General features: G+C 47.8%; 1 protein-coding gene across 4 annotated transcripts in view; it reads right to left on the minus strand.

Moving 5' to 3' along the window:
- Nucleotides 1-26,684, minus strand: part of IL1RAP (interleukin 1 receptor accessory protein) — a 681,332-nt gene that overhangs the window by 621,139 nt on the left and 33,509 nt on the right. Inside the window, exon 1 of one of the 4 annotated variants that reach the window (XM_069617444.1) lies at nt 7,764-8,531. The exons of 2 other annotated variants lie outside the window; for them this stretch is intronic. In XM_069617444.1, the coding sequence (XP_069473545.1) occupies nt 7,764-8,080 (317 nt within the window). In that variant the 5' untranslated portion in view covers nt 8,081-8,531. Of the gene's footprint in view, nt 1-7,763; nt 8,534-26,684 lie in introns of those variants that run through there. One more of the 4 variants, XM_069617445.1, reaches the window with a different exon arrangement.

Raw genomic sequence — 26,684 nt, forward strand, 5'->3', positions numbered from 1 at the left:
CAAAGGAGGTGGCCTAGCTATCATCCATAAATCGACCTTACCCATCAGATTAGCTACCACCTTGCTATTTCCATCATGTGAACTCCTTACTGCTAAACTTCACCTTTCTTGTAACCGCACCCTCACCATGTATGTCATTTACAGACCACCCGGACCACTAGGAACCTTTGAAGACGACCTAACAAGTATCCTAACTAATAATACTAAAGACCACGCTCAAATTCTATTACTAGGAGACTTCAACTTGGGCTTTAATGACTGTAATGACAAACGCTCCCTATCCATTGCCTCACTTCTGAATGACTACGCCCTAACACAAAAAGTCTCCTCCCCTACTCATGCCAAAGGCAGAACCCTAGACTGGGTTGCTGATCGGAATTGCAACATTAGCATTACCAACATAGTGCCACAATCCTGGACTGACCATTATTTAATTATATTCAATGCCTCACTTGACCTTATCCGACCCAAACCTATACTTATGGCCCCGCCTCTCCCTACCAGAAGTAAAAAAGACATCACAGCAGAACAACTCCTGCCCCACCTCCTCCCTACTCTCGACAATATAGATAACATCACAGACCCTACGTCGCTTGTGGAAGCCTATAACAGTACGATGATCAAGGCACTGGACTTGATTGCCCCTACCAAAACACGCAAAAGCAAGCAACTTTGTCACCTAAAAAACTGGTTCACACCACACCTGAAAGACCTCAGAATTAAAAAAAAGAAATTTGCAGTCAATTTGGCAACACTCACCCACTGAGGAGAACAAAATTAAATTAGCCACTCTCGCCAAACAGTATAAAAAGGAAATCATAGCACTAAAAGAAATACCTTTAATGATAGAATATCTAAGGCCAAATCAGATACCAAGGAGCTATTCTCTATCCTCCGCGAAATGGAATCACCCATACCCCCGACTGACAACATTCCTAAAAATAAGCTCTGGTGCACTAATATACAAAATGCCCTGGCGGGTAAAATTAGCTTGCTCCAAACCAAAATTGCCAACAAAAAAGCTTCCCTGCACCTGCCAACAGAGCCTACACCTCAGCCACAGCTCCTCCCAAACCAGCCTAACACCCCTCACCCATTCAGCTTCAGACAAATATCTATATTGGAGACAGAAAAAAATCATACTATCTCTAAAGCCCTCCAACTGCAAAGGTGACAATTGCCCCGCCCAAATTATAAAAGATGCAGCTAGAGGCCTAGCCCCCTTCATCTCTAAACTTATCAATGCATCCTTTAAGTCTAACCTAGTGCCCAATAACCTCAAGCAATCTTGGGTGCTTCCTTTGCTAAAAAAACAAACACTTGACCACGCAATACCGACAAATTACAGACCTATCACCACTGTCCCATTCCTGCTTAAAATTATTGACAGAGTAGCGTACCTGCAAATTCAGGACTACTTAGAAACTAACAATCTACTAGGCTCACAGCAATCTGGCTTCCGTCCCCTTCATGGTACTGAAACAGCCCTGATTGACCTCAAGACCCAAATTGACGTGTTGAAGGACAATGGAAAATCAGCTATGCTACTCCTCCTTGACCTATCCGCGGCCTTCGACTTGGTAGATCACGCAGTCTTATGCAATCACCTCAGCTCTGCCGCTCATTTTCAAAGTGATGCCATAACCTGGGTACAATCCTTCCTTGCAAACCGGACAATGAGGGTCTTCTCCCCCCTAGCAGCCGTTGATCCCACACAAGTTTCATGCGGTGTCTCTCAAGGATCATGTGTATCTCTGACGATGTATAACATCTTTACTAAGCCTTTGTTTGACAAGTTGGACAGATTGGGTATCATCTACACTAATTACGCAGATGAAATGCAGATCCTTATCCCCCTTTCGGGCAACTTCTTGGAAGATACGGCCTTAGTAAATAAGATATATCTCCTCATTGAGGCATGGATGGCATCTCACGGCCTCTGCCTGAATGACGACAAGACTGAGTTACTGACCCTCGGCTCAGAGTTGGCCATCAAAAAACTTGACCCAAATTATGCCTCATTCAACATCGACAATAATGTCATCAAAGTGATGCCTGCAGTAAAAACCCTCGGGGTCTATCTCGACTCAGCGCTCACCTTCAAGAAACAAACTAACTCACTAGCATCTTCCACTGCATATACTTGCAAATTGATCCGAGCATGTAGACCATTTCTAACTGAGACTAGTTGCATTACATTAGCTAATGCACTCATATCCAAGTTGGATTACTGTAATGCCCTATATGCAGGATCTAACAAGTATATCCTTGATAAACTCCAAACTCTCCAAAACAACGCTATTAGAGTAGCTTTAAATATTCCTAATAGAGCGCATATCTCCACCTCTAGGAAAAATATCCACTGGCTAAAAATCAAAGACAGGATTACCCTCAAAACACTCTCCCTTACCTCCAAATGTCTTAATATAGCTCTCCCTTACCTGGTAAACAGAGTCAACAAGAGATCCTCTAACCGCCCTACTAGAATGACTTACGCCTATACTTTAGTGGTGCCTAGATATAAAAAGAGTACAGCTGTCGGCTCCAGTTTTCCGGTCATAGCTGCGCAAACTTGGAACAAACTCCCTCTGGATCTTAGAATGGATCAACCTTACCATAGCTTCAGGCGGAAAGTCCTCACTTGGATACGTTCCAACGACACTTAGTTTACCGTTCCATTGCCACCTGCTCTAGAGACCCAGATGCCTGTAACTATATGATCTGATATCTGATTAACCAACCTGAAATGTTGTTTTTGCATTTTCTTGTACATGCAACTTTGTCAGTAATATAAACTGTATAACTGTATTTTTCCTGTAACCAAGTTCTCAAGTATCCTTGTACTGTCTGCGCCAAGCTACCCCTTCGGGTTTGGTTTTGCGCTATACCAAATAAATAAACATAAGTTGCACGTTGTGTGAACAATGACTACAATCGGCTGCCCTCATCCATGCTTTTCCACTCTGCCTTTAGGTCTTGATAGAGCATATGTACGGTCAGGTTTTCAAGTATTTATTATCTATTCAAAACCAAAAAACACTAGCAATTGTAGCAACCGAACCTGGATGGTAAGCAGTGAACCCGGTATTTAAGCCTAGTTTACAATGTTGACACTTGGCGACACAAATCAAGTGTAGGACGCTGGGCAAATCATTTAATCACACTGGTCATTAGAGTGCCTAGAAGCGACCCAGTTCCCAGCCTGACTTGTGGTTTCCTTAAGCAATAAGCCCCGAGCATGGGAGGGGGGGGGAGGGGGTTTGGAGGGGGGGGCATTAGCACTTCAGGTAATGCCCCGGGGCCCATAGTTGCAGGCCCGAGCCAAGGCCTTACCAAAGGCCCTGGGGCATTACAATCTCACCCCTGCTTGGGGCTTATTGCTATTAGTACCCCGCCACGTAAAACAGGGGTACTAAAAGCATTTTGGTACAGAAAACCAAAAAAATTGCCACCGGGGAATGGAAAACGAAGTCAGTTTTCCCTTCCCATGGCGACCATTGAAAATAAGTGTGAAAAAAGTAAACAAACAAAACGGCTGCCATGGAAAGGAGAGAAGAGAAGGGAAGGGATGGCAGAAATGTTCCCAGTGAATCTGCTCCCGAAATGGACAGCAAAGAAGGTAAGTGGGGTTAGGAGAGCAGAGAGGAAGTTCTGCGGATGGGGGGGGGTGAAGGGGAGATCGTGGCCGCCAGCCCTGAGGAGGCTCAGGATTACCGTCTGTTAATGCCTGTGTTCTGAGCCTCCCCATTGGCTGCGAGACTGCCACACACATCCCCTCCCGCACCACCTCCTCGCCGGGTACTAAAACACTACATATAGTGCAGTACAGATGAAGGAATAAAGAAAGGATTGTGAGCATTAAAAATGCTTTCTGGGTTGCAACAGTACACCTTGAAAGAAGCAGCTGTTTCAAGAGTGCGAGCCGCCCGGCAGCTCTGGGTGACATTTGCAGTCATTGGCAATTGTGGGAGAAGCTTCAGTGAATTAAAAGGGAAAACCAGACTCCCCGTCTTTAAATGGCTGACACGAGGCCACCGGCTCTTGTTGTTTCAATGGAGAGAAAAATGATGGAACAAAACAGCTTAGGTAACATCGATTGAAGGAGGCTTTTGCAGCAGCAACATCCAGCAGAGAGCTTTTCTATACGATACACCCATGCATGGGGTAATGAACACATTTGCAAAGTTCTTTAATTACAAGTTAATGCAACAAGCTTTCGATTAGATCGCAGGAATGCTATGGTGTTGGGACACACTTGCAGTAGAGGGCAGGGGGCATAACCCACTACTGAAAAGTGGGGACTATATGGTCCGGATCCTGCCCTGTGCCAGGGTGATACCAGCCTGTAACAACTGTCCTAAGGTGGTCCCTGGCCATCGCACGTGGCCTCGGATAGATATCCTGAAAGGTCCTGTTTCAGCGGCTGCCTTCAGAAGGCCCTGCTCAGGCACAGTGCATGGACGAACCCCCTCTCCTGGGAACCCACTGCCACTCCCTCCCCCTCGCCGCAGCAGTGAGGCGGTGGACTGTGCCACGGAACGATGTAAACATCCTGGTGGTCCATGCCCGGCTCTTCATCTGAAGGAAAAAAGGGGAGGGGCGTCCCATTTAGTGTCCCCAAAACAAATACATACAAAAGATGGTTAACAATTGTAATCGATTTGTTAACTGGGGCTCCGGCCATTAATTCTGGCTCCGTTTTCTTTAACTCTAAACTCCTTGCTGCCCCCCATTTATAGTTACCCCAGTACGGTGGGCAAACCCGCCAAACAGATTCTTTGCCAGTCTTTACTCTGCACAAGTGGGCCCGATGGCCAAATTGAGGCGCAGCAGTACCCCCAGGGCAAGTCTAGGCGGCTAGCACCAGCATAGGGGCACAAAACGGGTTCGGCCCTAAAACACACCAGTCTGACAACCCCCTTCCCCCTCCCCCCCAGGCCCCACTGCAAGGAGTGTTAACCCTTCAGAATGGTTTGGTGAGATGTGCACGCATGAGGGTTCCCTCCTGTTGCATCAGCCGGAAAGAGCAGTGCTTGGACCAGAGAGCCATGCCCGGGTGGCGCCAGTATGGAGACCTATGTGGACCGCCATGACCCTGCCACCACCCTAGTGACAGGGAAGCTTGCCCTGGCAACCTCAAGAGGCCCCAATGGCAGCACATCACCCGAGAGAGCTGCAGCTAGGATAACCTGTACAATACTTCGGGGTCTTGTGTGAGCCAGAGACCGGGGTTTCGAGGGGCGGGGCCCCTAGTGTAGGGCCAAGCAGAGGCGGATGCCAGCCTCCAAGGACAGGCGTGAAATTCTAACGAATGACCAAAACCGAACTCCCTCAAGAATCAGAAGCAGGGAATTAAAAGTCCATCAGTGCATGTCCAACCAAACCCCTACCGTTATGGGTATGTGCAATTAAAAAAGGGGGTTCATGAACATGCTCCCTGTAACAGTAGGTCTTCACGGAGGAAGCAGCTGGAATTTTGCAAAGAGAAGAGAATTCATTCTGGGAGGGTTTGCAAATATTGGAGACCAGCTCGTGCGACAGCCTTAATATGTTGGCTTATATTAGGGGACACAGCTTGGACTCGGGAGTAAGGAGGGCCTTCAGGCAGCAGGGAGGTATTACCCTCAAAAGAATGATGCTGGTGAACTAGGGAAGAGGCTGGCTCAATTGCTCCACCTGGGAACGGAATAAAAAGGCCATGGGTTTGTGAAATGAACAAACTCGAGCAATAGCAGTGCATGTGCCACAGGGGAGGGTAGGGGATGGTGGGCAGGGGAGGGGGATGTTGTGCCTGGTGTCCTGTAGGAGAGTGTCCAATGTGAAGGCACTCGAGATTGACAAGAAAACATTCTGTCAGGAAGGAATAACCTTCTTTCCGAGAAGGACGCAGTGTCACTCTTCGACAATTTCATATCCCTACTTCCTAGGCCAGCCTAAGCATGAGCAGCAAACTGTATAAAGGATGAGGACGCGAGAACGGCCAATGTGAGGCCGGACGGTGTCTCCCAGTTGCGTAATATGCGCAGAAAGCAATGTAAAGCGACGGTGACGGTGACTATAGACCGATGGGTGCGAGAAATCATGACCCTAGCAGGCATCGATGAAATAGGTTTGAGCGCATTCGTTTGGGGGAGCCATGGCCTCCATAGCCATTAGGGTTGGAGCGAGTCTTCAAGACATCCTGAAAGCGGCAGACTGGTCCAGCGACACCAGTTTTAAGACCTTTTACTTAAAGCCAATTATTAGTGTGGCAGCGCCAGTAATAGGACACTTTGAACAAGCGTAATGCTCGCCTGCGGTCTGAACATAGAATGACGATTACCCCTGCTGTAGTGCAGGGACTCTTGCTTCTATTAAAGACACAGAGGCGCGCATTATCCCGCCCGGCGACGCATGGCAAAAATGTAATGCAAGTGGTCAGGTTATAACGCGTTGCATTGCATGACCCTCCCAAATGTAGGTTTTCTCCAACGGGGGAGGAGCAGAGGACTGGCCGAGGACAGAGGAGACGAGGTTATTGCACCAGGTACTGTCAGCGTTGGCTATGTGCGGGCTCCTGGCCGGAAGGAGCCAGAGCGGCATAGCCAGCGTATTTTTTGCCATTTGAGTGCGTTGGTGGTTACCAGATGTCAGTTGGAAGGCATCAAGGAAGAGGACTGGACCTGGGCTAGTGGTGACTCATGTGACAGACAGGACAGCCATGGGACTACCAGAGACTCTGGGGTTCATAGGATGTGAAGTTGTGGAATACATTTTTCTGTTTGAAGTAAAAAAAAAAAAAAAAAAAAAAAAAAAAAATATATATATATATATATATATATATATATATATATATATATATATATATATATATATATATATACACACACACACACACACATATATACACACACACGCACACGCAATGCTTGCCTCTGTGTCTTTAATAGAATAAAGACTCCCTGTGCTACAGCAGGGGTGATCTTCTCTGGGTACATGCTATACAGGCATTTAAACGGGTACAGGAGGTGCCGTGCCCACAGAATGCGCTATGTTTTAGTTACATCCGGAAGCCAGCCTTGGAATGTCGGTCTGTGGTAGCACATCCACAAGATCACACATGTGCAGTCATTTAACAGACATGATTTGGGAGCAATAAGTAGAATGCCAGTCGTATACAGCGCCTGGGACCCCATTTCTTCATATTTATGGACACTTCAATTCTATGCTTTGACATCGATTGTTACCCCCCCCCGCCCCACCACGCCGCCTCATTCTGAAAACATCTCACCAATCGCTGCACTCAAACTTAACCCCTAACGTCTCTACTCTTCCCAGCTTTATACGTGGAACCACCCGTGTACAGAGCTCAAGGACTACCGGCAACGCTCATTGCTTTAAGAAATCTAACGCACAGATGTATTAAACAGCGGGTACTTAACCGACTGAGTTGTCCTAGAGGGTTACAGGAAGGGAAACATTTGCATATCCACATTTATTTATACAGCTGCTAAATTGTGGAATGGATTCTATGACAAGGGGTCAAACTACACCATTGCGATTGTGTCATTGAAAACGCTGCCAAGAACCAAGCCAATTTATGACACTGGAGATGCCCGGGAGTAACTTAAAGTGGGGACGGGGTTGAATGCTTTCAGCAAGGCCCGCTCCCTTGGCACCGTGTCCCCTGCAGAAGCGCTGGAATAAAAGCGAGTACATGGCATTGAAAAGGGCCCGAGACATTAGCAGCAGAAAGGAGTAAAGCTGGAGATCATGTCACTCACTCCTGGGTTGGCGCAGGAGCTGTTCCACTGGGCCCGGGGCATGCGCAGCAGACAGGGGTAAAGCTGGAGACTATGTCATCATGTCCCTCACTCCTGGGTTGGCGCAGGAACTGTTGCACTGGGCCCGAGGCATGCGCAGCAGACAGGGGTAAAGCTGGAGACCATGTCACATCATGTCCCTCACTCCTGGATTGGTGCAGGAGCTGTTGCACTGGGCCCGAGGCATGCGCAGCAGACAGGGGTAAAGCTGGAGACCATGTCATCATGTCACTCACTCCTGGGTTGGCGCTGGAGAGGTTGCACTGGGCCCGAGGCATGCGCAGCAGACAGGGGTGAAGCTAGAGACCGTGTCATGTCACTCACTCCTGGGTTGGCGCTGGAGAGGTTGCACTGGGCCCGAGGCATGCGCAGCAGACATGGGTAAAGCTGGAGACCATGTCATATCATCCACTCACTCCTGGGTTGGCGCAGGAGCTGTTGCACTGGGCCTGAGGCATGCGCAGCAGACAGGGGTAAAGCTGGAGACCGTGTCATCATGTCACTCACTCCTGGGTTAGCGCTGGAGCTGTTCCACTGTATGTATGTCAATGCCCCGCGTGTAATTGCACCATTCCCAGGAGCCCCCGCAAGGCGGTATTGCGTGGCATCCGCGGAGGGCCCCAGCACGTCCGGCTCTGGACGCGGTGGGCAGCGCCGCTCTCCCTGGAGACAAAAGCCGCGACGCAGCGCTCAGATGCAGGCCGGATCCGGCTCACAGAGCTGCGATTATCCGTGCCAGGCTCAGCCTCTGAAATCCATCATTTGTGCCCCAGGGCGCCACTTAGAGATCACTCGAGAAAGGGGGCAGAGTGTGCATTAACGCCACTTGCCATCTTGCAGTTCTGGCAGGTCACTGTTGCAGCCCGAGCGAGACTGGCACGGGCCCAGGATCCATCAATAATGGAAAGACACGCCACTTAGCGGAGGACGTGGGGGTGCGAAAGGAGGGGGCGGGGGGCGTCTCGGGCACACGAGGGAAACGCGATGGAAAATGCATTCCTGTGAAAGACGGCACTAGGCGCTAAACGCGGTGACCTTAGAATGGTAAGAGGGGGGGGAGGGGGTGTGGGGGGGCGCAGGTAGCTGGAGCATCAGAAAAGGGAGTGCTGCCGGGAAGGGCATCCGCCCCATCCAGCGCGGGGGGTGGACGGGAAGTGGGGGGGGGGGGCGGCAGCCCACCCTGGAAATTCGGGCAAAAGAAACAGCGCGGGAGTAAACTTTCTCTGCGGTAACGTGTTAAAGTGGTAAATTCAAACACCACCCCTTTGCAGAAGCACCCTGCCCTTACTTTCCCAACAACAATGGCACGTAAGCGGGCACAGAGAACCCCGCAGTAGCCAGCAGGGGCACTGGGTGCGCGGCTGGTACAGGCCCTGGGTGCCCACCAGAGAAAACAGTGGGGCGAGAAAGCTCAGAAGAACGAGCAAGGTGGAAGAAGGGGGCAGGACCCACTGCCTCTGGTGGCAGGAGGGCCCGCGGCGCTGGCCAGGCCATCGCCCACGGGTGCAGACCGCCAGCTCAGATGTGCAATCCTGGTGCCTACGGCTCTGCGTGGCACTTCCTCTTTCAGTTTTGGGTTTGGGTTTCTTGGGACCAGGAACTGTTCATGTCCTTCTTCGCTTTCGACGGTTGCCGATCTTGATGAACCTCCTTTTTGTCAGACTAGAACAAAGCCTCCATTCTAGATTCCCAAACTACACCGGCCTTCACCGGAACTGCGCTGCTCAAAGGAGAGGCCAGGAGTCTGGGGTATCACTCCAAAGATTGGTTCATAATATGCCTCGAGCAAGTGGGTCTCCCCAGGACAGATGGATGGGGAAGTAAAAGGCAGCATATGTGTCGGGGGAACGGTCTGGGTACATGAAGACTCATCCCTTGACCCGTGCAAGACATCCAGATGGCAACAATAAGATGGATTACACTGAACACTCCATACATACCCCTCCTCTGTGCCCCTCTGAATCCTACCTCCACACTCTATAGCAGTTCTGTTACCTCTACAAAGCGCTTTGCTGCCTCCCGAAGCAATACCAGAATAAGACATACCAGGTGTGGTGGTGGTCAGTCCACCTGCCCCAAAGCCATCGGAGAGCAGCCTTTCCCCGCCCAATTTTTTATTTTGAGATACGAATTCATTGATCCAGACAGTGTCTGAATAATTGGTATCGAGAGGAAACGCTTCGGGGATTAAAGCAGAAGCGTTTGTTTATTTAGGCCCATTTGGGCCCTTGAGACTCTAAGCACCAAGAGTGAGATATCCGAGCAGAGGGAGGCGATGCACTGAGCCATTCCAGGCTCATGGCATCCATGCCACTTCTTGACACGGATAGAGGGCCCTTAAGCCACAGTGCAACCTAAGATAGCCAGAGGCATGGACAGTGCCCAGTGGCAGAACCAGAGAGGCGGAGGGTAGGTGCACCATGCCCAAAAAACATTGGATTTGCAGCAGTCTTTCAGTCTGCAATCACAGGGCTGGCTGAACAAACAGGGATCCGCTGCCCGAACATAAGGCAGTGTTGATGCTAATAGGCGCATCCAGAAAGATGCCCAAACCACCTCCTCACCCGGGCCCAAAACCACCTCCTCTCCCTCTCCCCGGGCCCAAAACCACCTCCCTCTCCCCGGGCCCAAAACCACCTCCCTCTCCCCGGGCCCAAAACCATCTCCCTCTCCCCGGGCCCAAAACCACCTCCCTCTCCCCGGGCCCCAAACCACCTCCCTCTCCCCGGGCCCCAAACCACCTCCTCTCGCCGGGCCCCAAACCACTCCCTCTCCCTGGGCCCCAAACCACCTCCTCTCCCTCTCCCTGGGCCCCAAACCACCTCCTCTCGCCGGGCCCCAAACCACCTCCTCTCATCGGGCCCCAAACCACCTCCTCTCCCTCTCGCCGGGCCCCAAACCACCTCCTCTCCCTCTTGCCGGGCCCCAAACCACCTCCTCTCGTCGGACCCCAAACCACCTCCTCTCCCTCTCGCCGGGCCCCAAACCACTTCCTCTCACCGGGCCCCAAACCACCTCCTCTCGCCGGGCCCCAAACCACCTCCTCTCGCTGGGCCCCAAACCACCTCCTCTCGCTGGGCCCCAAACCACCTCCTCTCGCCGGGCCCCAAACCACCTCCTCTCGACAGGCCCCAAACCACCTCCTCTCGACAGGCCCCAAACCATCTCCTCTCCCCAGCCCCAACCACCATTTCAGTTCAACCATACGGTCAAAGATATATACTACGCGCGGTCTGCTGGGTTACTGGCACGTAGACCGCTCGTGTCTCGGTGGCACATGAATGGTTATTGAAAGCCAGGATTGGAAAATAGACATTGAAAGCGGAGCAAAAAGAAACAAAACCCAAAGGCGGGATTAATTCCAAAAAAAAATCTGTTCAACTAGTTTGGCGCGCCCCGTCTAAAACCAAGGGAAGCAGCCGACTGGGGACACACCCGACATTTCTGACACCCCAAGGAACAGGATGCTATGGTGTCAAAGGCTGCCGAAACATCCAAGATATGGAGTAGGGAGCAAGCGCCCTCATCAGGATGTCATCCCAAACCCCCACCAGTGCAGTCTCCATCCCATGACCAGGACAAATGCCCGCCTGGAAGGAAGGCCGGAGCCCATATAGTTCAACGCCATTTTGTAGCTGAGTTGTAACCCCGCCCGGTCTGTCGAGTTGATACAGACCAAAGCAAGCTCGCCATTGGCCGAGTACTCTCTAAAGACCCTCCGCTAAGCAATGCCTCTGTAATAGAGGATTTAAAAAAAAAAAAAATTAAAATAAAGGTCCCTGGGGCAACCCCTTGAAAGAGAAGCTTCCACAAAGACTGGCAGGGAAACTGATGGCCAGTCTACAGGCCACCCACGCTGGGATGGAATCGTAGGCGTAAACAGGGGGGCTTCGAGGCCTGAAGGCGTAATAGGACGGAGTCTGAAGATATTGTGAAGAAAAAAAAAAGTCATCGCAGTGGATTATGGTACAAGATTAGGGCAGTCAGGCTGTGAGCACCGGTTGCTTTATTACAAAGTAGTTATTAAAATATGCCTGCCAATTTGGTCGTTGGTGCAACATTTGATGTCAGAGGATTGCAAAATGTATCGACCATAACTCTCCGGGGGTCATTAGTAGCGTTTTTATTTGGGACTGTAGAAAGTCCGAATTTGCATTGTGGTTTGCGGGGGGCGGGGGTGTGAAGTGCTGCATGGAGACCCCACCCCCCTCTTATACCCCTAGGGCACCCCACATCAACTGAAAACAGGATAAAACTCGAGCTATGCTGGGCAAGCCTTTCACAACCAACCGCAGTAAGCAAGAGACGTGGCGGGGCTGCCTGCATGCAAAGAACTGCCCCCCCTTTTTCTAGGAGCCCCCCCCTCTTGGAGCGACCCTTCATCTTTGCAGTTTGAGGACCAGTTGAGCAGGCCCTTTCTGGTGAGAAATCGTCCATGTACCTTCAAATGCATTTGAACGCCCCAAGCAATACAGCCATCTACACCCCATCCCTCAACCACGATCGTCTATCGGTTTGGGCGTTCTCATGCAAGGAGCTTCCTGGAACAATTATTGCCTTCACCATCGGCTCAGCTTCTCCCTTGTTAAAAAATACAAATAAAAAAATAAAACACAACAAAAAACACATAGAAAAGAAGCGAAGTTCTCACCCCAAATAGCCCCCAAAAACAAAAAATAATATTTGGCAAGGCTGTGTACCGCTCGAGCCCCGTCTTTAAAACGTATTCCCAATAAAATCACAAATTCTGGTGAACCCCAAAACCCCCACCCACCCAGTCTGAATACTGGCTACACGGACAATCAAGGTCCCATGTGTTGATAAAACCTAAAGATGAACCACTGTTACAAGGTTATATATAAACAAACAAAAAACTGCTCATAACCAAAGCCAGGAAAACAAAAAGACGCGATGGCTGGAAGGTATAGAATTAATCTTAACCACTGGCATTGCTCTGGGCAACCCTCCAGACCATCGTTCTTCGCCCGACAAGCCATTACAGAAGGTGAAAGACCATATGCAAATCAGGCTTGTTCCTACCCCAAAAGAGGCAGTCCAGCCGGAACTGCTAGGTCACATCCCTTCTGCACGAGAGGTTTCGGCCTTGTTGGGCCTCATCAGTGAGGAGTAGCTTGGGTCTCTAGGCCCAGCAGGCATGGGACCCACATCTGGTCATACCCATCCCACTTAGGGCGACTACAGCAAAACAAGAGGTGATGGCTGGAAGGTTTGGAGTTAATCTTAAACTCTGGCATTGCCCTGGGCAACCCTCCAGGCCATTGCTTTTCAGTCTGTCAAGCCATTACAGAAGGGGAAAGAGTATATGCAAATCAGGCTTGGTCCCACCCTAAAAAGGGGCCGTCACCATGAACTGCTTGGTCACATCCCTTCTGCACAAAACCACAACGCCTCAACTTCCCTCTAGATTTCTAAGGGGGTAATTATACTGCAGCAAAGGCATAATTGACTTGCACAGTACTATTCACCCACAAACTGTCTCCGCTCCCAAGGACGCCTTCAGAGGCTAGTGGAAGGCTCATGGCTTTGGGGGTATTAAGGCACATCCCATCACATCACTCCCGTCGCATCACGCAATGGCCACATCTCACTAACAAGCCTGCAACTGATAAATTATATATATTTTATAACACAAATGCAGCTCATGCGTAACAGAGCGCTGTACAGGGCAGAGTAAATATTGCAGGGGCAAATGAATTAATAAGCCATCATCCCAGTACAATAGATGGGTGCAGGGCCAGCTGTAGGCATTGCAACCCGGGCATCACATTAGCACCGCTGCCATGCCAGCTCAGGGGGGGCAACCTACGCGTCACATTAGCACCGCTGCCATGCCAGCTCAGGGGGCAACCCGGGCATCACATTAGCAATGCTGCCATACCAGCTCAGTGAGGGGGGGGGGGCTACCTGGGCGTCACAATAGCATTGCTGCCATATCAGCTCAGGGGCCAACCCAGGACTCACATTAGCAATGCTGCCATACCAGCTCAGGGGCAACCCCGGGCATCACATTAGCAATGCTGCCATGCCAGCTCGGGTAGGGCATCGGGAGACTGAAAAAGTTCAAGGGCTCCCGAGCTGGTGTGGTGGGTGTAGGCGCCCTATTGAAATGGAAAGCGCCCTGCTCTCGTGCTGGCACGGGCGCTCCAGCATGGGAGTGAGACACTTCATTTCAATAGGGCGCTGCTGCTACAACAGCATTTCTAAGGCTGCCCAAGGCCTGTGCAACCCCAAATTTGGCATTGTCCCCCTCCCCGGCACCTTAATTGGGGGTGGGGGTACCACATTTTGTTTTGGCCGGGGTGCTGCCTGAGCACATGACGACCATGTACGGATGGGGTCATGCGCAACATAGCCGAGTCTTAAATTCATTCCTTAACTGTAGGAGACTTGGAGTCGTTTATACGGTTACTGGGAAGGAGCTCTAGAGGACTGGAGCACAGCATAAGTGAGACGAATCAACTTCCGGGGCACCAGGGGTGCAGGGATGAATATCGGTTTCTAAACCATCAATCAGCCCCACACCTCTAGTACACCAGAAGGGATCGGAACAGATTACAAACACAAGCAAATTATAAACCTCAATTTTGTTAACTTGGACGGAACAGCAGGCTCATCTCTGCCAGGTCGTGGATCGATGTTAGTTGCAGCACAGAGAAAATATAATTATCACCCAATGATAAACAAGGACCGTCTAGTCAAGGTTGTGTTAAAAATATCTACTTTATTATTACTACAACAGACCGTTCTTGCACACTACAAAATACACCCCACCCTGTAAAGGAACACAGAGGACAGAAAGTTTCATGAAGGAAAGGGATGCACTCTGGATACTGACAGGAGGGTCGTTGGTAAAGTAATCAGTCTTACTGTTCAGGGTTATTTGGTTTCAGCACCAAGGGGCAAAGGGTTATAACTGTCTCTAGGGGCCTTTGGAGAAGGACCATGGGGCAGAACCACAATGTACCTGCATCGAGGCGGTTCCCGGGTGCTTGCAGCTCCTGAGACAGTTTGAGGCGGGAGACGACTGAAGGTATCTGTCGGCAGGCAGTTCGGCAAGAGAGGCTGGACAGACGGCTGAAGGCTGGCCTACACGGTGACCCAGGGCCAAGTATCCTTGTCTCTGCGCTGGTTGGCGGAACAGCTTTGGTGACAACAGTTAGCGGTTCAGCTGGTTAAGTTCGAGGACTAGACTGTCAATTTTCTTAAAAGATTTGACGCTGGTTGATGCTTGTAGAGGCACTTCTAGCTTCTTCGCAGGGCTTGTGTCATCCTTTCAAAAGGTGGATGGCCCAAACCTCAGGCGAGTGTTTGCAGGCAACGGCCTTGTCCTTTGTCCAGAGACTTTTCAGCACTTCCCACCTAGGAAGCTTGCTGACAGAACCTTGCAAGGCATGCAGTGTGCTAGCTGGAAACCGGTTCTGGAGCTGCTGGACGGGTCCTTTGAGTCTGGCATCTCCCTCTGTTCACTAGGAGAGGTTTAGGGGAGGGATCTTGCTTCCCTCTTAGAACTTGTGGCCTTTCTTCTCTAGCGGAAGATGCAAGGTAGACTGTACCTTCAGACCGGGTCCAAATGAGTACTTCTTACTCCTTTTGAAGTTGTCGGATAATCTGGTAAGTGAGGGGTTCAGCCCTCTTTTAAAGCCAAATGGGCCCCAGTAATTGGTGCACGTTAAGCCTACTTTAATGAACCAATCCTACGTCACAAACAATCTTCTGTTATGCATGAGGTCAGGACCAGAGTGCTCAGCACTAGAACAGACAAGGGGTGACAACGTATACCCAAGTCCCACCCATCTTCCTGTCTGTTGTAGCTCAAAGTAGCTCTCTGGTTAACCAAGCCCTATGTGACTCTTGATTAAAGCGCAGGTCTCCCTTGAAGTGTGTTACGAGAGCAGACTTCCTGTCACCCTCAAATCACATACTTCTCCGCTCTGAAAAAGAGTTCCGCTCTGCAGGTGTACCTACAGTGACTGATGAACCCAGACATGCCATTCACTGCCTTTCATACAGATGAGTGGGAACTAACTCCAAGTTGACACATTGCACCCACTTTTCCTGTTGTCTGTCCGGCAGACAAGCCCCTTTCACAGGCTTGCCTCAATTATCTCATTAGTATGCACTGCCACCAGCCGAACTAAACAATAGGAAAGCAGATCCATCGATCCTTTGATATTTTAATTAGGCTGACCATGGCTGTAGGAAGGTGGGCCTTCCCCCTTTCTTGAGATGCTTTGAAGTACCTGTGGCTGTCACATTCCATCTGACCATGACAGGGGCGGACGGCCCCTGTAGGCTGTGTCCTCCCGGAGCACACATGACAGTTTCGTGCAATGAGCAGAGAAAATGTGTGCGGAACCGCCTCACACATTTTCAGAGGTTGCTCTCCCATCAATCATGTTCATTATAAAAAATAAAAAAAAAAAAAAATAAAAAAAAGCCCAGGTGAGCGCAAATTCCCTGTACAGATGGTCGAATTCCTCACAATAAGAAGGACAGTTTCCTAGTTTTCTCCTTGCGAGCCCATCTAGTTTCCAGTCCAGTGAGGCCTCCTTGTGAGAGAACAATGTGCTGCTTGATCTTTTTAGTTTGGCTGCAAGGTAGGCTGGCACACCGGCAGCGGTTGCGTTGTAGGCGAGGTGCAAGGTTATGAACAGATCCTAGCTGGGATGGAGAGGAGTGTGGGGTGATGTGGTCAAGTTTCCTAGAGCCGGTGAGGATATCACGGCATGGTAGGGGACTTTGAGGGAGTGTGGGAGGGGTCAGGTGAGCAGCCGGGAACCCTTTGAGGAGGGAGTCACCCCCATCGAAATGTGATCACTAGCGCCTGCAGCACAGATAGGAATCCTGGGACGGGAGGAGGGGCTTCATTTGGCAAAGAGATCGGACAAGACATTTCATTTTTTGTAATGGGTTATCAGGAGGCTATGTTGAAATGTGGAGCTTTTGCCGAGTTGAACCCGTCCTAGCACATTTTATTCAACCACAAAACACTGAAAACTACCCTCTTCACATAAGGACCATCACATCAGCACGAATACTTATCATTTAGGTTTGTAATTTACGCCCAAATGCAATATTTGTAACAACAGTATGATTTCCTGTACTACTCATAATGTGTCAACAATCGCTATCATATGTACCATGTAACTAAGTTATTGCAAGTAACAGCGCCTCAATGCCCCTGGGCTGCTTGCGCGCTATATAAATTTAAATAAATAAATAAATTTATACAAACAGGGCGATGTCTGCACAGCACTGAACGTAGTCCCCAATAGAGCAGATATGTATTAATGGGCTGGAAAAAGGGGCAGGTACTGGCAGCCCGATACAAAGATCTCAATGCAGATTTATAACGAAATGAGAATGTATATATGCACTGCTCAAGTGCTGGACCTGCTGCCAGCCCGAGGTCAGCTAAAATCCGATCAATTAATCCCGCATCGCCTTCTCTGGACGCTGCAGTACATGCATTTTATTAGATTATTATAGCAAAACTTCCTCAGCGTGTCAACATTCTGTTGGCAATACATAAAAAAGGATTGTATTTTTAAAAAAACGCCGCCGTATTTCGCCAATTTCGGTAACTTTCGTTCAGTTTTGTTTTAGAATTTCCATTTATAAAACTATCAGTGTGTTTTAAAGACATTTTAAGTGCATTTTATTAACAGTGTGTTTGCTGCAGTGTGTTTGCTGGTCAGGACTGTTTTACATTTGCGCAGTTTGACTGCATTCTGATTGTTCCCTACCAGCGCTACTTGGGTTGTGGAACTACACATCCCAGCAGCCTGGTAGTTTTAGGCTGCCTTATCAGTTTAAACCCGGCGCGAACGCGCCGGCGCGAAGGGGGCAAGCCGGTCTGTGCCGGTCCGTGGCCGGACGTGCGGGCGTTCGGCGCAACCTCACGTTTGGGACCTCTATCTCTCCTAACGGACCTACGGGCTTGCAAAACTCACCTGGTGCCCTAGTACCTTGGTAAGTGGGGGCTTGTGACATGCATGTACCAGCTGTAGTCACACAGGGGAGTCGGGCGGAGGGGGAGGAGGCCAACAGTCATGAAAGGGAGGGGAACACGCCTGTAGACACCCTTAGGGACGGTACGGAGAAATGGACGTGCCTGAACATTGGTCTGCTTAATACACGCTCCCTAACCAAACATGCCATCAACATTAAAGACATGATATCCTGCCATAATTTCGACATTCTCTGCATAACAGAAACTTGGCTCAAAGACCCTGTAGGACCCACATGCGAGCAGGCCGTTCCAGCAGATTACACTATTTATTACGACAACAGAGTACGGGGCAGGGGAGGTGGAGTAGCAATTATTGCCAAGAACAGTCTCAAACTCTTCAAGGTATCTATAGGCTTTAGCGGGTGCGAAGCACTACATCTTAAACTAATTTTCTCCCCCAACAATTGTCTCAATCTTATAGCTATCTATAGACCTCCATCATCGGTCTCAGATTTTTCACTGGAACTCTGTTCCCACCTAAACTCCTTGAGATCGGTTAACGTGTCCACGATCGTCATGGGAGACTGGAACCTCTGGCGTGGTAACAAGAGAGACAAAGGGGCCATAGCACTGGAGAAAGCTTTGAATAATCTCGACTTTAAAGTCCTTAATAAAGATCCTACCACCCCCCAGGGAAACCAGCTGGACTGGCTGTGTGGTCACAATATCCTCTTACAAAACTGCAGCACTACTCCCTGCATATGGAGTGATCATCATTTGATATTAGCCAAACTTAAGTTGCCATGCTATACACACAAGCAAAATCCCCATATTAAGGCAGAAATCAGAAATTTCAAAAACTTAAATGAATTTCAGCTCAAGCCTTGCTTGGAGAAAATTTGGCGCTCTTTTCAGGATCAGGACGCTTGCACCGAACTATTAGAGAAATATAACAAACACTTAGTCGAGTTAGTAGAAACTGAGGCGCCTCTCACCACCAAACTAACCAGGGGGAATAGCAACAACCAAAAATGGTACACACCTGAGCTTCTTCTACTGAAGAAGGAAAAACGGATCCTGGAAAGAAAATGGATATCAGATAAATCGGTGGATAGTGAAGCAAGCTGGAAAAGGAAGGATAGGGAATATAAAGAGAAAATCAAGACAGTTAAGGCTAACTTCTTCAATACCGAAATTGAGCATGCTGATAACAACACAAGCAAACTCTTCAACATTTTGAAAAGCATAGAAAAACCCGTATCTCTCACTCCCCCTTTCACTCCATCTAAGGAGGACTGCAACATGGTACTTAGTGCCTTTCAAGCCAAAATAGAAAAGGCGAGGCAAAACATTATCAAAGCTAGATCCACCCACAATCAGGAGATCCGCCCCACTGAAGGGAATGCACCGGTCAGGGAACAACTCTTTAAATTTGACCCCATCTCAGAAGAACATATGCTAGAGGTATTGAACAACATGAAACCTACGACCTGCGCAGAAAATGTCCTGCCCCCCAGCATTTTTCTACAACACAAGGTCTTATTTGCTCCCATCCTCCGGAGAATAGTGAACGCGTCTTTTCAGGAGGGTATGGTACCTAAAGATCTGAAGAGAGTTACCATCACTCCTCTCGTCAAAAAAGCGGGACTAGATCCCAAGGATCCCGCTAATCTTCGCCCCATCACCAATTCAAATTTTGTTCTCAAACTGTTGGACAGGGTAGCTACACAACAGCTCCAACACTATGTTGAAGAACAGGAGATTCTACACCAACAACAATCCGGCTTTAGAGCATCTCACAGCACCGAAACAGCTATGCTAGATCTGCAGAATCAGATGTTGACGATGCTGGACGATAACAAACTGGGGATGCTGATGCTTTTGGACCTCAGCGCAGCATTCGATCTAGTGGATCACAGTCTTCTTATCAAGGCGCTTAGGGAGAGCGTTGGTTGCTCGGAGGGAGCTATTGACTGGCTCTTATCCTTTCTTTCCAACCGCCAAGCGAGAGTTCACTGGGGTAATAGTTTCTCCGATTCTTGCGACATCTTATTCGGAGTGCCCCAGGGTGCTAGCCTATCCCCAATGCTCTTTAACATTTACATGCGCACTCTGTGCACCCTTCTGGTGAATGCCGGAGTGTCATTTACCAACTATGCAGATGATACCCAACTCATATTGGAGTTGGGGGGTAGGAACCACGCCACAGATAGTGAAACGCTTACCAAGGTTTATAAGCTAATTGACGACTGGATGCAGGCAAATTGGATGTGCCTGAACGACTCCAAAACAGAATTGATGTTGTTTGGCTCCAGTCGTCAGTTGGAGAAACTGGGAGCAGAGTACAGCTCTTTTCAAATTAAAAATGCCACTATCCAAGTGGTCCCTAAGGTGAAGACCCTAGGCATGATGGTCGATTCAGTTGTCGACTCTCACGCTCAAACTAACTTCCTCCAAAAAAATTCAGCTTATTATCTTAGGCTCATGAAAGCAATCAAACCATTGCTTAATGAAGCAAACAGGGCAACGATAGCCAGAGCCATCATTCTCTCACGGCTAGACTACGGGAACGCCCTGCTGCTGGGGGCCACTTCCAAGGATCTATCTAGTTGTCAGGTGATCCAGAACAATGCGGTCAGAATAGTAAAAAATCTGAAAAGGAAAGACCATGTTACTGAAGAGAGGCTAGCGCTGCATTGGCTCAGGGTAGAGGAGCGCATTAAGTTCAAAGCCCTCTGCTTGGTTCATAAATGCCTGTATGGCTCAGCGCCTCCCTATTTGAGAACACACTTAAGGCCCTACAACCCCACCAGAAACCTTCGCTCGGGTGGAAAATGTCTTCTGCTTGTGCCCAAGTTTAAGCTAAAAACAGGGTTGGGTAGATCCTTTCTCGTGCTGGCTCCCAAACTGTGGAACAGCGTCCCTGAATCACTTAGGTCCGAAGCCAGTCTCCCAGTCTTCAGGAAGAGGCTGAAGACATACCTCTTTAGATAAGAATCCGTGGGCGCAGGTCCTAGTTAGAGATCGCGTCGCTTATTAGCTAGCTGTACCGTTTGTTCGTCCCATACGTGTTGTCTGTCTTTGGTCTTGCAGGAGCAGTGTTTTATGTACAAGCGCCCTGATGCCTGCGGGCTATCGGCGCTATATAAAAACTAAATACATACATACATACATACATTGATCACTTATAGTAAATAAAACGTGTACTGGTACGCTTCAGTGGCAAGATGGGTACAAAAAAATAAAAATAAGTAAAAAAGTAGCGCAGTGGATCAAGCACATGCTACAGGGATCTGCATTTATAGGCCAGATTGCAAATCCAGTAAAATTGAACGTTGGAGGTTCATAAATAGTATTTCGTATGATGCAGTTCTAAAGCGTGGTCGCTCCAATCAAGGAATGTAAAAACTGGGGGCAGCCACTTACTATGGGGAGGTGGATTAGTTGAGCCAAATTAGGGAAAGTGTAATCCCTGCGTCAAGGCCCACATCCCAGCTTCACAAGCAGATGATTGTGTGATCCTGGTATAGCGCTGTGCGGTCCTCCGTGAAAGCTTCGCCATCCCATCCTGGTGGCCTTATTTAAAACATGTCAAACACTTGCTTATGCAGAGGCCATACACGCAAAGGGTCTAAGACAGGCCAGAGAGATGACCAAACGGCTCAAGTTTATTTTTAGAGCTGCTATTTGACACCAAAAAAATAAAATAAAACAAAACAAAAAAAATACCCCCCTCAATTTCAGATTTTCTTCACACCAAGAATACGAATTGATGTCAGCCTATGGAGCTCGCTGATATTTCAGTCAATGAAATGTACCCAACAAAATAAACGGTTAAAGTTCACCGTCTAGCCATTTTTCCCCAGACTTGGAGCTTTTTGTACTATACATATCTTGCGGGCCCAATTTAGAGCTTTTGAAAGTAAAACATTCAAAACCAAATTGCACTTTTGTACGACGAGAATTAGGAAACAATGTGGCCAAGTGCAGAAATATTATACTGGGCTCAAATCCCAGCTTCACCACTTAACTGAAGTGTGTGATCCTTCACAACACATTGAATGTCTCGCAACAACATGTTTGGCCACCCCTAAAATGTCAAATGTCCAGACCCTAGAAGTAAGTAATTTACCCCTCGGGGTACCCCTTTCAAACAATTCTCACCCAAGCTTTCACTGGCAGTTGTGTGCCCTCAGATTTAATAATAGGGCTAACACACACCGCACAGGGGTGCTGGGCTCCCTCAAGGCAACACGACTTGAAAACCTTCCCTAAACTTAGTGTAGGTTTGAAAACATAAACCTTCCTGCTCCACCAATCTTTGCTAATGCTCCCCGACTGTTGGTTGGGTCTGATGTGTGCACGCTTGCACATTCCGGAGACGTTCACAGAGAAGACTACTACTAGGATCCGCCAAACGAATTGGTGTTCGTGGCTCAAATGCAGGTCTAGAATATTCCCTTCCAGCGTGCCACACACGAATATCATCACCGGAGCAAAGCTTCATATTGAGAAGGATTAAATGCACACCACAAAACGTACTCCTAGTAACATAGCCAACATTGTTGCCAATCCAGATTACGCAACCCAGGTAGGTAACCCACTGACCTGCGTTAAGAGCGGCATTTAATATTCCCACTGAACCAGCGGACGGCCTCCTAGAGAACAACTATAGGATTTAGAAGTACTTCATTTTAGGGGGGGTCTCTCTCACACTCTCTCACTCTCTCACTCTCTCACTCTCTCACTCTCTCACTCTCTCACTCTCTCACTCTCTCACGCTCTACTTTTGCGTTGTTTTTCTGATAGGCAAACACAAGTATTCATTAAAAAGTGGTGCACTGCCTAGACTGGAAAGATGCAAATTATAAACGTGGAGTACAAAGCAGTTCAGACATGCCTTTTGGCGATTTGGTGCGAACCCATCTACTACTTTTTTTAACGTTTGTTTCCATCGTAAGGTGCCTCCAGCACCAAAATATACAGCTCCCAATGTGTATTTTAGGAAGTGATTTTTTTTTTTTACCCCCGTCAATGCGAGATATTGATTATTATTTCTTTATTGGCTAAAGCAAAATATTTCCACCATGTAAAACTATCAATTCATACAATCGCCATTAAAAGAAATAGGTAGAAAAAAAAATAAAAAAAAAAATGGTTTCCAATGATAATAACTCACATAAAAAAATTAAAAAAAATTCATAAAAAATAACACCAATTTAGATCAAATCTGAACCATGGCATCACAAAGTGCCAGTGAATTAATAAATCCCAGAGCAGCAATTGCCAACGATATCAGAGAGCATATTATAGAACATTTCCAAAATGCAGACTGATCAAAATACAGAGCCTTTTTCCTATATTTTAAGAAAAAGAAGTCTCTCTTGACTCAATTGAGAACAATTCACTAACAGGTGTTCCAAATTGACAGTAGTACCACCCCTAGATATCTCCAGTTTTAAACAAATTCCAGCGAAAACTGGTAAAATCTCGCCACAATCTTTGACAAGAGAAGAGTCTCCAATGCTGGGCTAATTTCCCATTGCACTTATGTTCGTGAGCCAAATACATGCAACTCTTCTGCTTTTGGAATTTTTCTGCCAGAACACACCAATCAAATAAGTGAACATTATCCTCCCTGATTGGATTACTCACAAGGTCCGCACTGGTCATGCCCAGACCACCAAGTACTTGATCACATAAAATTCTACAATCGTTCAAGGAGGTATTCTCCCCACTTTTGCATTACATGCCCCAATCCAGAGTATTCTCACACAGCACCAGTAGTTTGCGGTAGAAGTATTGTTTTCCATCTGGCTACAGATGTTATCCCACTTAAGAGATTAGCAGTTGTGGGAACTGAATTAGGGATTCCCATTACCCGTCTCCAAATCCTACTTTCCGTTTTGGTAGTGCCACACCTACTCTGTTTTTTCGCCTGTGAAATTATCTGCAAAACCTATTTCTTTTTTACATGTTGCATCTGGAAGATAATAAGATCGGTCTTCTGTCTAAAGTATTTCCGGACTTCGCTCTTTTTTTGGGGCGCCTAGGATATAGAACCCCAGATAATTTATTCTGGTGATGTTTTCAATACGTTCTCCACGCACAAACCATTTCCCCTTAGCCACTGCACTCCTGACAGAGAAATTCAATATCTTTCTTTTAGATAAGTTGATTTTCAGCGAGTTTCCGCCCCATATACTTTTCAAAAAGGCATTCAATATCCTCTACAGCAGCACCAATCAAAAGAAAGTCATCAGCATAGGCCAACCATGAGAATCGCATCTCGTCTATTTTAGGTGAGATAAAGGAACCAGGCTCTATGGTTTCCCACACATCTGGGACGTATAAAAAGACAAGGGGCAAGAATACATCCCCCTGTCTAAAACCATTCCATACCGGAATATTGTCAAGCCCGTTTGCCACTGGGTCAGATGCCCAATACACCAGATGCCTGAGGAGAACAGTGGAAAAGATCTTGCTACCAGCATCGAGAATTCTTCTCGCGGTCTGAGCACAGGCCGTGTTGCTAATCAGGGATAATATAGGATATCCTCCAAGTTTCCGAGCAACATTCCTGTACACAGATGTCCAAACAGAGGAATGACAATAGTTGCCCAGGAATGCCAACCTCTTATTTGAGAGTTTGTGCTCTAGAGTTGCTGGCTCCTTTAAGGAGGTCAAAAATCAAATCTTTCCCAGTGAGAAATCTTTACTACCCTGGTACCTTCCTTGAGCTTCTCAGGATCAAGCTTAAATATTGCAGCCTTACCGCTAGCATATAACTATTGAAAGTGGGAGACCCAATGCATTGAACAGCCATTTGCAAATTCTTTGATGCATTTACCCAAAACCAAAAATGACCCTTTTGGTTGTTCCTCAGACACACAAGTGCCTGTGAGAAGTCTTGATGTTGTAGTCACTCGTGTGCCTCTGGTCCAATTCCTATATTTAAAGGGAGAGGTTTTTGATAAATATGTTGCTTGAGCTGAGGAAGATTAGTTTTCTTTACTAGCTTAATGGCTACTTATTTCACCCTGTTTTCTGGGCTATTTCACCATAAGTATGCAAGTTGACTTCATCGCGTTTAAAATCTTCCACCCAGCAGCATCACCATAATTAGCACCGAAAGTGGACAAAAACATGTTGTCAATGCAGTCAACTGAACAAGCCCAACTTATTGGAGATCTGTTTCCATCGAACTCTTTATATCATTGAATGTTTTATTGGAATTCTTGGTCCATACTACTCTGTTACCACCCATGCCAACAGCCATCTCTGGGGCGTAGTCGCCACTTGGGGTGGTAACGTAGAAAACCAAAACACAACTTAAAGTACAATGATTACTCCAAGGAGTTCGACATGCTCATTTTTAGTAAAGTAATACGCCCCCTTTTATTGCTGCTAGAAAGAAAGAATAACCATCAACAATGGGAGCCTTAATGACCCAATGCTCCTGAAGGCACACAATGTGATGAGTTGATATCAACTCAACATTTAAAAAAAGCATTCCATGGCCCGAGAACTCCATGAGGATAGACCATTAGTGGATTTTAACGCGATAAGGAACATTTCTTCTTTCATCATTCTGATCGGTGATAATCGCTCTAGAGATCCAAGACCAATGTCTTTCATCCCCTTCCCTATTCATGCCACTCTCAGTAAAATTCACTTGTCTGTGCCCCCCCCGCCGCCCCAGTTTTCCAAGGAGACCACCAAATCTTTGCACTAAAATGGCTGGCTTTGAAATACATGATCGCGTTATCTCCCCTTTTTCTAAATTGGGGTATTTCTTTAAGGATAGCCTCTGCACCAAATTAGACGAGGCATGAATGCAAACAATATTCGTGCGAAGCGGATGGCAAAAATGCATGAGGTTTATATCCCCTGTACTTACGCCATAGAGGTTTGGAATTTCCAAGAATACCTTCAGAATGGCTGATCTATTGAATAACAAATGAGGTTCATGCTTAAAGATACATTCTAGTTTCTCTGGTGGGTGGAGGGCGGGGGGTTTACTTTTCTGTTATCTTCCAGTTTAGCCACTGGATCCACCAAGTGACATTGTCCGTTGGTGGGATCCTGGTCCCCCAGGTCCACCCCACTCTTGGCACTACCACATGCACCCTTTAAAATGCTAAATACTCTACAGACTTTACCCAACTTCATGTTTGTTACCCACCTGAGCTAATGCTTTAGACAATGCACACAATTTGGAAAACAACGCATCAGCAACCCCATACGTATCCTGATTAACATGCAAATGTAATGCATTTACATGATGGGAGTTGTAGGCTGCAAAACACCCAACATGTTGAGACTGCAAAAAACCCCAACAAGACTGGTTACCCATAGTCTGACAAGGCCGAGCCTCATCAGAATAATGTTGATATCCCAAAGTCTTGGAGGCACTTTGATACCTGGCCTTTTTCCTCACAGCTCAAAAAAAGCATTCTCCGTTTGAACTGCACTGCATTGCCCGGGAGCCAGATGTAATGATTTCGACTAAAACATAGTGCCCATGCACGCTTTGTGTGCAGTGCACTAGAGGTATATTGGACATTCGCTTCAGGCCTCAGTGGAAGCTGCACTTGATACAAACTCCTTGTTTTTATTCCATTGGGAAACATGTTTTCAGTGCTGTCTAGTGCTTCTGTTATTTTGCAATGTTTCAAGGACACTGATGCTGGAAATGCATCGGAGATACAGGGCCTCCATATCCTTGTCCTTTACTGCTTTTTATCGTGTCTTCTGCCGTGTTTTCCGTGCAGAAGTTCATGTCGGACTCCTGGCGGTGCAGCTCTCTTTTGGTTTGGTGAACAGACCCCTGGGATACCCTTATGGCACCCATGGGCGGGGGGGTAAAACCCTGTGCCCCTGGTGTATGTTTTTGGGCACCTGTGGGT

Source organism: Ambystoma mexicanum, chromosome 10 (genome assembly GCF_040938575.1).
Source record: "Ambystoma mexicanum isolate Mex_15411 chromosome 10, UKY_AmexF1_1, whole genome shotgun sequence".
In the NCBI taxonomy this organism is placed as follows: Eukaryota; Metazoa; Chordata; class Amphibia; order Caudata; family Ambystomatidae; genus Ambystoma; species Ambystoma mexicanum.